We start from the raw sequence: 12,896 nt of genomic DNA on the forward strand, positions 1-12,896 counted from the left end.
AACCATGAGGTTGTGGGTTCGATCCCTGCCCTTGCTCAGTGGGTTAAGGATCTGGCATTGCCATGAGCTGTGGTGTAGTTTGTAGACATGGCTCAGATCCTGTGTTGCTGTGGCTCTGGCGTAGGCTGGTGGCTACAGCTCTGATTCGACCCCTAGCCTGGGAATCTCCATATGCTCCAAGAGCGGCCCAAGAAATGGCAAAAAGACCAAAAAAAAAAAAAAAAAAAAGAGTATTTATCAATTAACAATTTAAACACAAATATGATATTATCCAAATTTTCTGTAGCTTAAAGACTTAAACTGATGCCCTCCTGACAGAGGACCAGAACTGCAAGTAGCAATTCTGAAGAAGGGCACATTGGGGGGAAAAGCAAAGCAAGCCTTCTCACCTGGTGTTTGTTTCTCACCATGTTTCCCCAGGTGGTCTTCTGGGCTTCTTGCATTCCCTCCTGAGGGAAAGCATCCATTAGATTTGTAGACTCTCTTCGGATATGGTGATAACCTTTCAGATAACCCCAAATGCTAACAAATCCAAATATTCCTTCTTCTGCCTAAAATGATCCTGAAGGGTCATTAAAGAAATGGGAAGTTGCTTCCCTTTCCATTCTGGTGATGATGGAGTAACACCTATATATTGTGCCTTCAAATGGCTCTGAAGCCAACTATGAAGGTGTCCAAATGAGAAACGGCTAGGATAATCACCTTGTACACTACTTTCTTATTCTGTTTCTTCAACTCAAGCCCATTTCTTAACCTCAGGAGTAGCACGTGCTGCTCTACCGTCACCTCTAGGACTCTTGACCTCACTGTTAAGGTACGAAGTAGAGGATCTTGCTTAAGTCCATGGAAACTCATCAGATTTTAGAAATTCTTCTGAGTTGTCTCAATTGATTCTATGTCACAAACCAGTCTACTTTTTAGCAAAAAATGTTCGTTTTTTTCTTTTTAAAAGTTCAATCAACATCTAAGAATGGAAAATATTTCCAAAAAATGTTTAGCTAACAAAGATGAGAACGTAGAATATTAATAGTATGTGTGTGTGTGTGTGTATGTATTTGCACAGAGAAACCAGAATACAGTAAATGTTGAAATGATCTTTTAACATCTGCTAAACTACTCTTGCCCCATGGTTCAATAAGCTTTCTAGGGATATTTTCTTTTGATCATTTCAGGCCATTCTCTTATATAGTGATCCAATTTCTCTAAAATAATCCAACAGTAAGAAACTCAAAGTACTTTCAAATAGACAAACTACTATGACTACTTCTTTAGACATAGCTTGACATAATAGCTTATTCTAATAATTTGAGAAGAGAACATTTAGTTGGCTGCCCAAAGACCATAATTTCATCTGACTAGCTATCTCACCTTATTTGAAACCCAATTTTTGCCAATAATTTTCATTTGCTAGTTGCATTTTAAACCCCATAGGGGGAGTAAATGTTTTAAATCCCTGTTTTTAGTAGGCTCGTTACAGGTATTTGCTGATGTTGACCAAGAATAGTAATACTCAATGTTAAATATCTAATTTCTCAAAATTAGACAATGAAGATGTCAGAGCTAATAAGATGAAGCACCTTGTGACTCAAGAGCAGTATCTAGAAAAGACAAAACCCTTCAGGAAACTGGTCCCTAAGTAAAATCAAGCAAACCTAAGTCCCAGTGTACTTGTTCTTACCTGTAATTGGAATCAGTTTCCAATGAATTTCAGTCTCTTCAACATTATTTGACTTAGATTGTCTGTGGAATCCATGTTCAATGGGAACAGTGGGACACAAACTGCAATCTTCAAAATTATTCATGCTAATTAAATTTGGATCCTAAAAATTAAAGTACAGACTCAATATCTTTCTTTGCAATTAATCTTCAATGTCAAGAACAACTATGTTTTCACAAATTCACAAACTGCCATCTAAACATTACAAATGAGTAAAATCATGGGTTCCTATCATGGTGCAGCGGAAACAAATATGACTAGGAACCATGAGGTTGCAGGTTCAACCTCTGGCCTTGCTCAGTGGGTTAAGGATCCAGTGTTGTCATGAGCTGTGGTGTAGATCGCAGACGCAGCTCAGATCCTTTTGTAAAGGAAGTTTTATAAAAAGTTTTATGAGGAATTTCTGTCATGGCTCAGTGGTTAACGAACCCAACTAGCATCCATGAGGATGCAGGCTCGCTCAATGGGTTAAGGATCTGGTGTTGCCATGAGCTATGGTGTAGGTCTCAGATGCAGCTCGGATCTGGTGTTGCTGTGGCTGTGGTGTAGGCTGGCAGCTGTAGCTCCAATTTGACCCCTAGCCTGGGAACCTCCATATGCCACAGCTGCAGCCCTAAAAAACAAAACAAAACAAAAACATACAAGTTTAAGAAAAAATGAGTTAAAATCAATATGGTAGAGTTATAATACTCTAATCTCAAACTAAAACATAATTGTTTCCCTTAAAACATAATCTGTTGATTTAGAGCAGAGGGTGGTAAGCTTTCAGTAAAGTACCAAGTATTTAAGGCTTTGCAGGCCAGGCACTCAGCTCCGCCACTGTAGTGTAAAAGCAACAATAAGCAATACCTAAATGAATTGGCAGACTGTGTTCCAATAAAATCTTAGTTACAAAAATAGGCAGTGGGCTGGGTTTGGTCTATATTCCCATTAGTCCAATTTAGAGTATTAAATATGTCAGAAAATAGTAGCAATATAGGTTAATTTCTTAGTGCCCACCTTACACACGTTCCCCAAGTGAGTTTTCCTACCATCATCCTCCCCCTAAAATAAATATCCCAAAACTACATACATGTAGGAAACCTAGGGACATGTCTACGACTTTCACTCAAAGGCAGGGATGAAAAAATGGAAGAAAGAATAAATTAGGAATAAGCCCTTAGGAATATGGTGGCATGCTGGTATTGTTCCTCAAATGATACAGCCACTTCTTAGGCAGGGAAGATGGAGGGAATTAGGCTACTTCTCAGTTAATTCATCAGTACTCTAAGCATGAACCATAAACAAACTGGACTGCCTGTCAAGCAAGGCTGAGAGTCACCTCAGAGGTAATGTTGAAGGCCACTCATTTTCCATTGCATCAGAAATAAAAAGTATTTAACCTTGTTTGTAACTGGTGCACTGACTTTAGTTATCAGCCGCACCTAAGGGTTCTGGTACTGCCAACAGAAAGTCAATGTTTTGTGGATTCAATTTTATTATGAAATGAGAGACAACTAACTCCTCATAAGCCATTCTTGACAGACTCTTTGGCTTTCGCTTTATCACAATAGATAAATCTTAAGACTATACATAAAGCTATAAGCAGGATGGAATTTATCCTTTTGTAACAAGGATAATTTAGAAATACTAACCTCTACAGACACTATTATTGAAATGTATACCTTATTTCCTACTGAAAAGGAAAAACAACTCATTGAAGTACACTCACATTCTCCCATTCACATATGCATTCATAAAAACAAAGATAATCAAAAGACATATGCTTACGTCTTTCAGATGTACTTTATGGTCAGTTCCTACTTCACTGGTAGAAACAGCAACAGGATATTTTAAAGATAATGTATCGATTTCTAGCAATGGGCTCTTAGTATCCCTAAAATGTGCATTTTCAATTTTTGCACAAGTCGGCTGCTCATATTCTTTCTTATCCAGGGTAGAGTTCAACTCATAATCATGCTTTGGCCTCATCTCTTCACAGGCATCATCAGAGCTCAATCCTAGGGCTTTGTTGACTGTGTCTGTCAGGGATGCATCAGAATGGCGTGCATTTGCTAGTGTTTCTGACAGCCAATTAAACAACCTATGGATGTCAGCAATGCTGGAGTTAGAGCTATCCTGCTGCTGCCGTCTCAAGTCAGCATCATGCCCAAGTGAGCCAACAGGCTGTGAAGACTCTTGAAGGGAAAAGAGAAAAGAGCTATGTCTTAAAGTTCAGAAGGCAAGCATAAATTATATAAATTACCATATGACATTTATAAGAAGGAACTCAAACCACCTGCTTAGAGTTTACAAGTACAACCATCTCTTACTTTACAAACGACCAGTTCTAAAATTCTGCACACAGGTCAAAATTCCCATTAATTGAAGATTTATTTTCATCATGATTTGAAAATTCTATTAATGGAGAAATGAGCTCAAACATCATGATGGTAACATGGATGATATATAAGTAACTGTATTACAGTTACCTTAAACTCTACCACCAAAATCCCAAAACAAACCAGGTGCTTGACAACAGATATAGTACCTGTTACTGTTTTGCAAAATGTTAGAGGACAGTATGCAGATTACACTTATATCTACTGAAAAAAATAAAAACAACAAAAATCCATAACTTAGTTTGATTTCAATCTCTCCATAACATTTCGTACTTAAGATACTGGCTAACCTTCTTAAAATGTGTAAGCCTTATCTTAAATGACTAAATGACTTAAATCATAACAAAGCAGAGATATTAGAGGTACAAAATCATCCTGAAGAAATCTACATCAAACTTGGATTAAGAACAAAAACCTCAAGTTTCTACTGTGGCTCAGTGGTAACAAAATCGACTTGTATTCATGAGGATGCAGGTTTGATCCCTGGCCTCACTCCTTGGATCTGGCAATACCATAAGCTGTGATATAGGCTACAGATGCCACTCAGATCCCACATTGCTGTGTCTGTGGTGCAGGCCAGCAGCTGTAGCTCCAATTCAACCCTAGCTTGGGAATTTCCATACACCGTGGGTACAGCCCTAAAAAGACACATATAAAGAAGAACAAAAAGCAGTGTAAGAGAAAACAGGTTAAACATGGCTGCATGCAGGTATAAATCTGAGTAATCTGCACCACCAATATATTTAAAAACTTGCAAAGAGAGGAGACATTCAGAAAAGCATGTGTTTTAATGGTGAAGGAGAGTAAAGCCAAGATTTCCAATTCAGGTAGTATATATAGTATATATTCAGGTAGTATATAGTATACAGAAAGCAAGACAATAGATCTGGAGCTAATGAAAAATGTTCTATATAGTGGAGTGGTGGTAATACAGCTATCAAGAACTTCATTAAACTGTGCACTTAAAATGTATACATTGTACATAAATCATACCTCAAAAAGCTGATGTTAAAGGGGTAGAGGAGACAGAAGACTACCTTTTAATAAAATGAGTGGGCTCACCACCAAATCAAGATTAGGATATTTTACAAGTTAGACTCCAACCTTTAAATTCTACTTTTATTTATTTATTTTTTTGTCTTTTTGTCATTTCTTGGGCCGCTCCTGCGGCATGTGGAGATTCCCAGGCTAGGGGTCGAATCAGAGCTACAGCCACTGGCCTACACCAGAGCCACAGCAGCACAGGATCCGAGCCACGTCTGCAACCTACACCACAGCTCACGGCAACGCCGGATCCCTAACCCACTGAGCAAGGCCAGGGATGGAACCTGCAACCTCATGGTTCCTAGTCAGATTCATTAACCTCTGAGCCACGACGGGAACTCCTAAATCTCTACTTTTAGAATCAGAAATAAACTGTGCAAAATGACTAGAAACAAACACAGGTGAGCAAACCTGGATATATGAGTCTGTCACTAGTTCTACTTTAACCTATTTACCCCTTCTCCCCTTCCTCATTTGTCCTTCGGTCTATTAGAGCAAGCATGGCTTTCCCCACATTTTAATTACTGATAAAGTCTGATTTCTACTCATAGGTACTTCTTCACGTATACAAACTGGTCACTTATCAGCTAAAGTGTTGCCAAAATTAAAGTATCTCACCTATTATATACACAGGAAACACAGCTAAGTTTAGGAACAATGCTTTACATCAATCAGAAATGAGTTTAAACATGGGTCACTGAACTACAAAATTTCAGGTAGTTGTTTAACTTCTCTGAGAAGCTACATACACTTAACCAGCCACACCACTATTGTGAACAGCATCTGTAAGATAAGGACAATGTTTACCACTCAAGAACCAAATAAGTCTATACATATAAAGCACCTAGCACATAGTAAGCACTTAACTCTCAAGACCCAGGTCAACAATGCAAGACAGTATGGTTCAGTATGAACCTGTACTCAACAAGTTCAAGTTCAACACAGAACAGAAATTCAGCATAAGCTAAAGGAGACAAAAACCACCAAGGAGCAGAGCAGCCAGAAAGCTAAGGAAGTATCTGAACTGCAAAGATAGGAGGCTTAAAAGAAATGAAAAATGCTTTCAGGAAAACACAATGAGAAGTGAAGGGCTTACCATGACATATTCTGAGAAGAGCGCTTTAACCCAGGAGAGTGGGAAACATGGCTACCCAGGCTAGACATGGCCAGCCTTGAAAAACGAATAGAGAAGCTGAGATTGGTGGCAAATTGGCAAAACAATACTGAGAAGAACATGATACTGAAATTAGTGTCAGAATCTAGAAAGGCCACCCAGCACACTGGCAAGGATAAAACATTCAAAAGAAAAAGAGAACACAGGTCAAATAAAGAAAAAAGTTACTGAAAAGAACAGCACTGTCAAATAGAACTTACTGCAGATGGATTTTCTAAATGGAAATGTCCTCTATCTGTGCTGTTCAAAACAGTGGTGTGGCTGCTGAAATGTAGCTGATACAATTCAGAAAGTTAACTTTTATTTCACTTTAAACTTAAATAACATATGGCCATGGCTACCATATTAGATAGTGCAGGAAGAAAGGAAATAGAGTAGAGTAGATAACTGAGGATACAAACATAGACTGCTGAGAACAGTGTAATAAGGCACTAACCTAGTCAGTTCTGAGACAGGCAGAGTTTGAAAACGTGAACAAAACTGCTTAGTAAGAAAAAGAGGAATACACGTAAATGAATAAGTGTGGCTATTCACAAAACGTTTTTTTCTTTGGTCTCTTTAGGGCCATACCCACAACACATGGAGGTTCCCAGGCTGGGATCTAATCTGAGATACAGCTGCCAGCCTACACCACAGCCACAGCAATGCCAGAACCAAGCTGCATCTGAGATCTACACCACAGCTTATGGCAATACCAGATCCTTAACCCACTGAGCGAGCCTGCATCTTCAGGGATGCTAGTCAGGTTTGCTAACCACTGAGCCATGATGGAAACTCCTCATAAAACTTTTTATAAAACTTCCTCTGGACTGACTCTCAGGCCGTAATTTGCAAACCCTGTACAGGAGAAAGGACAGAGCTACTATGTTTTAGGCTGTTACTGTTATACTATAAAAAAGCAATTCTGGTATTTTACCTTCATACAGATGGTAATTTTCAGATAAATTACTGGTTTTGGCGAGCTTTCTCATATTTTCAGGTAGATCCTCAAGCTTCCTCTTCAGGACAGTTCTGCTTCTCTTATCTTCTGTGTCTGAGTCCCCACCCACATTTTTTTTCCTACACTGAATTAAATTAATCAATTCTTTGACTCTATCCTTATCATAATCCAAAGAGTGAGATGACTTCTGCTTTCCAGGTGTAATAGTTTCACCCCTCGAGTTATTTCGTTTTCCAAATTTCATTTTTGTACCATTCACCTCTTCTTCTTGGCCATCATAATCTGAAAGTGGACTGAACTGCTGAAGTTTTCTGTTTTCTTCAAATAACTCTTTTAACTTATAAATAGGTAGCTGATACATTTCAGGCCGAAAAATATAGGTATGCAAACAATTATCAATATGGGATTTATTTTTTGGAGCTGAATATAAGAATTTTTTATCATCTAATCGTGAAGTATATGGAAACATGATAAACTCTCGTTTACCTGAACCAAAACCTCGCTTAAAAAATTCACTTACATACTTTTCAACAACAGAATGAAAATTTATGGTGTTTATATTTTTGAATTCCTTTCGATACTGAATCAAAGCAAACTGTAAAAATTGAGTTATTTTTAGTACATCTGGCATGTTTTCATGTCTCTCCTGTGGTGTTGCATTGGTAGAACCTTTCTGTGCTATAAAAAAAAAAAAAAAAAGGCAAACCATGTTAGCAATCAAGAAACTAGTCAAGAACAGATCTACATATTGTCAAGGCAATGTAACAACATCCATACATTAATGGTGCACTCAACCAGTATGTACCTTAATATATGTATACGTGAACAACATGCTTCTAAGCTAAGCCCAGGAGCCTAAAATGGGTCATTAAGAAACTAAAACATAAAAATTGCAGAAGGTATTTTTAAAGGGAAAAATAGGAGTTCCCGTCGTGGCGCAGTGGTTAACGAATCCGACTAGGAACCATGAGGTTGCGGGTTCGGTCCCTGCCCTTGCTCAGTAGGTTAACAATCCGGCGTTGCCGTGAGCTGTGGTGTAGGTTGCAGATGCGGCTCGGATCCCACATTGCTGTGACTCTGGCGTAGGCCGGAGACTACAGCTCCGATTCGACCCCTAGCCTGGGAACCTCCATATGCCGCGGGAGCGGCCCAAGAAATGGCAAAAAGACAAAAAAAAATAAATAAATAAAAAAATAAAGGGAAAAATACCTGCCCACTGAAGATTATCATCTCCTACTGTCCCTAGGCATCAACTGGTGGCAAGCAAAATATAAGGAAAAATAAAGAGGCAAGACAAGACCTGAGGCTCCTAGCAAGATAGTCCTGCAAATGATACCAAAGTCACTCCTTCCTGTTGTAACCTAACAACTTTAACTTTACATGAATTCTTATCCCCATGAGCAGAACTGTAGGTACTAAGTGGCTACAATTGAGAATCCCATTTTCAGTCTAACCTAACAGTGAAATCTACTAGTGAGAACTTTACCTTAATAAAGTATTAAAGTTCATTCTAAGAAATGGTGAATAGAAAATTTTCACGGTGAAAATTCTTATGAATTTTGAATGGCCTAATATTTAACCTAACATATGATACACCTATACTTGCTAAATTTTGCTAAATTTAAATGCAAAAATAAGCTGAAAAAGTCATATACTAGTAATATAAATCCTGAAAAACTAAGTTATAGTACTGTAACAATTACAATCAATGTTTACCTAGTGAAAACAATGATAGAACCAGAATTTTAAAGTCATATAATTTGCATTTTATATTGCTAACACTTCTTAATGGCCCTATTATTTCCCAAAACAAGATGCAAGAAATAAAAAAATTTAGTCAATTATCTGGAAATTTTCTTTCTTCTTTCCTTCTTTTTTTTCTTTTAAGGGCCACATCTGCAGTGTATGAAGTTCCCAGGCTAGGGGTCAAATTGCAACTGCAGGTGCCGGCCTATGCCACAGCAATGCCAGATCCGAGCTGCATCTTCAACTTAATGCTGCAGCTTGTGGCAACACTAGGGATCCTCAATCCACTGAGTAAGGCCAGGGGATTGAATCCACTTCCTCATGGATACGAGTTGGGTTCTTAACCTGCTGAGCCACAATAGGAATTCCTGGAAATCTTCAATAAAATGTAGGTATCTATGAGTAACTTGACTTAGATATTCAAATAACTTACAAGTAACTATGCCTCTAGGTTCTTGAAACAAAAACAAAGCATGTAAGACTCGAGACTTGGCAGTTTGATGTTCTAAAAAAAAAAAAAAAAAATTCATTAGCAATGTTTTAATGTTTCAAAAGTTAAAAGAGAATTATAAAAATTAAAGAGAAGATCACCTACCATATGGAGGAACCATTTGACAAGGAGAGAGAAGAAAAAGGTATCCTCGGTCTCCCAAAGGTTTAACAAGAACCTGCATTTTTGGAAAAAAAGTTGAATCTGCTTTATTGTTCACTATAAGGCAGATACATGCAGTTTTTACTTGTTATAAAGAAAATAAAAAGGTCTTGATCATCTTCTTAGGACAATTACTGCTACTGAATTAGTTAAAAAACTCCACCAACTCTGCTGATTTAACAGGATTCAAATCAATTAAGAATTCCTTAGTCTTCATAACTTTAAGAAAACATCAACGAAAGAATTCTACATAACTGTTAGATCAACTTGCCGATTCTTCCTTGAAGCTAAAATACAAGACCCAAAGAAAGACTTCAAATATTTTCTTCAGCAATTCAAAAGACATGTTATTAATTTCCAAGGTGGGTATTGGATGTTGGAGATATGACACAAAGCTGCTTTTCAAGAGCTCAGGCTAATCTTAAATGAAATGTGTTCCTATAATCTAATTCTTCACATATTTAATGAATCTTTTACATGTAAGGCAATTTGCCTAATGAGAAAGTTATCTACTTGAAAGACAAGCAGAACAATATCCTTGATTAAAATAATAACTGGGTAGCAATAGCAACACAAGAATGATCAGTAATTACTTAAGATAGGAAAGGTCTTGGAAAAATTTACAAAGCAAAAAAAGGGGAAAATTCAGTTAGCTTATGGTTGGAAAACATAGTGAGAGTGTATTGGAGGTGGATTTTTGAAGGATGGGTACATCGCCAAGGGACTAAGATTGTGGGAAAGACATTTCTGTAAGGGCAACACTGGAGTTCAGTGCCCAGCAGGTTAAAGATCTGGAGTTGTCAATACTGTGGCTTGGGTTGCTGCTGTGGCACAGGTTAAATCCCTGACCCACAAACTTCCACAGGTTGCAGGTATGGCCAAAAAGAAGACCAAAAAGGTGAAAGAAAAAAAAATAGCGGCAACATCAAGAGCCAAAGCAGAGTTATAACATGATGGATAGTTTGCAGGCATCAGAGTACTTACGAATGGCCAAGGGTGAGGAGAGAATAAGAGAAACATGTAAGATAAATCCAGAAAGACAGACCATGGGCTAGATTATAAAATGACAAGAATGCCAGATTAGCCAGGAATGCCCTTGAGAGCACACCCTTTTAAGCTGGAGTGTTTTCCCTAAAAAAAAACGAAAAAAACTTGACAGCACTGTGCAAGAGGGGGAAAGGAAACAATGTAATGCAAAGAACTCAGTTCGAAGACTGATAAATAATAGTTCAAAATATTTTTTAGATTAAACAAGAGGGCAAGTTAAAGAAGTGAACATAGGCAGCTTAACACAAAAGGATATCTGGACTCTGAAAGAAAACTTGTGCTACCTAAATTCCTTTTAAACAATTCTAGTAAACAAAGTCTTGTAAGAACCAATAATTAAAGGACTCGGGGTGACTATGCTACCAATTTACATATAATAAAAACACCGTTTGAACACCCAAAAATAAGGTGTACAGTGCATCTGCAAAATTTGTGCTTCAGACTCAGTTTTGTCTGAGATGTTTTATATATCATGTCCCTTTTAATATTCTGCCCAACTCTTTGTTTGTCAGAAAAGTTGGTAGACATGAGTAAGAGCTGTATTTTTATGGTTGCTGAGAAAAAACAATTAGACTACTTCTTCTCAATCACTCCAAATATCAGGTTTTTTAAAACCCACTGGCTTTAGTGGCTTAAAGATGCTAGATCCCTAAGGGGACTCACTGTCCCCAGAGACCCAAAGAATTCAGGGAATCTAATACCCAGAAACAACACGCAGGCAGACAGAAGCCCTAGCAGTAATTAATATCTGTGGCCTTGTCCAAAGAAATACTTTCAATCCTACAGAACAGGAACAGCTATGAACTCTGTACTCCTGATGTCTCTATTTATTGCCATTTACTGTTTCCTTCTCCCTTAGAAAACAGTATTAACCCAGTCTGTGGATTTATATTACTGGATTCTACTTCTTTTGGCTTTCCAGATAACATTATAGGTAATATGGTACAATTACAAAAACAAATTGAAAATATAAAATACTAAGCTCAAAATCTTAAGAAATAAGCTACCCTAAGTGAGATCAGGCAAAAAACAACATATTCAAACACACAAGGGCTACAGATGCAATACGTAAATGTAATATACATTTAAACAGGTATGAAATGTTTTAAAAAATGTGGCAAAAAATGAAAAGATGTTCACACAAAAACTGTTATACAAATGTTCACAGCAGCAATGCCCTAATAGCCAGAGTGGAAATAACAATGAAGGGACAAGCAAAACATGGTGTTACCCATACAGTGAAATAAAAGACTGATACCTGCTGTAAGGACGGACTTCAAAAAGTATTAGTGGTTGCTAGGGACTAAGGAGAGGATGGAACGGGGAGCGAATGCTTAGTGGATATGAGGTTTCTTTACATGATGATGAAAATATCCTGGAATAATATAGTGGCAATGACTGCACAACAATGTAAATCTATTAAAAATCACTTAACTGTACGCTTTTAAAAAAAACTTTTCTTCTTTTTTTAGGGCTGCGCCCACGGCATGCAGAGGTTCCCAGGTTAGGGGTTGAATCGGAGCTACAGCTGCCAGCCACAACCACAGCAATGTGGGATCCAAGCCTCATCTGTGACCTGCACCACAGCTCATGGGAATGCCAAATCCACGACCCACTGATCGAGGCCAGGGATCAAGCCCACATCCTTGTGGATACTAGTTGGATTCATATCCGATGCACAATGTGAACTCCATTACTGTACACTTTAAAATGGCTAAAATGGGAGTTCCCATCATGACTGTGGCATTGCCATGAGCTGTGGTGTAGATCACAGACGCAGCTCAGATCCCATGTTGCTGCGGCTATGGCGTAGGCCAGCAGCTACCACTCTGGTTCGACCCCTAGCCTGGGAACTTCCATGTGTCATGTGCGTCGCCCTAAAAAGACAAAGAAGAAAAATTGGCTAAAATGATGAATCAATTTTTAAAAATAGCAAAGAATATCAGAACATAAGCTCTACCTCCTAGAAAAGTACCTGGCACATAACAGGTACTCAATAAATATTTCTGCAAGAATTAATGAAAATCTCTTTTAAAAAGGGGTCAGGAAGATCTCAAAAAGAAGAAGTAAAGCTTTTAGAAATGAAAAATATTTTCTGTGAAATTAGAAACTCAACGACTGGATTAAACAGCTAAAGACAGAATTTGTAAGCTAGAAGATAGCTATCATGAAATTACTCAGAATGCAGTGCAGAT

The 12,896-nt window shown here is 37.9% G+C and overlaps 1 protein-coding gene across 4 annotated transcripts in view; it reads right to left on the reverse strand.

Moving 5' to 3' along the window:
- Window positions 1–12,896, reverse strand: part of FAM208A (family with sequence similarity 208 member A) — a 66,209-nt gene that overhangs the window by 17,747 nt on the left and 35,566 nt on the right. For all 4 annotated transcript variants that reach the window (XM_003358482.4, XM_013981800.2, XM_003358484.4 and 1 more), the window contains exons 12-17: window positions 9,598–9,670; window positions 9,436–9,507; window positions 7,233–7,934; window positions 3,488–3,894; window positions 1,679–1,820; window positions 390–449 (exon numbers count right to left, since the gene is read on the reverse strand). In XM_003358482.4, the coding sequence (XP_003358530.2) occupies window positions 390–449; window positions 1,679–1,820; window positions 3,488–3,894; window positions 7,233–7,934; window positions 9,436–9,507; window positions 9,598–9,670 (1,456 nt within the window). The remainder of the gene's footprint in view (window positions 1–389; window positions 450–1,678; window positions 1,821–3,487; window positions 3,895–7,232; window positions 7,935–9,435; window positions 9,508–9,597; window positions 9,671–12,896) is intronic.

The sequence above is a fragment of the Sus scrofa genome, chromosome 13 (genome assembly GCF_000003025.6).
Source record: "Sus scrofa isolate TJ Tabasco breed Duroc chromosome 13, Sscrofa11.1, whole genome shotgun sequence".
In the NCBI taxonomy this organism is placed as follows: Eukaryota; Metazoa; Chordata; class Mammalia; order Artiodactyla; family Suidae; genus Sus; species Sus scrofa.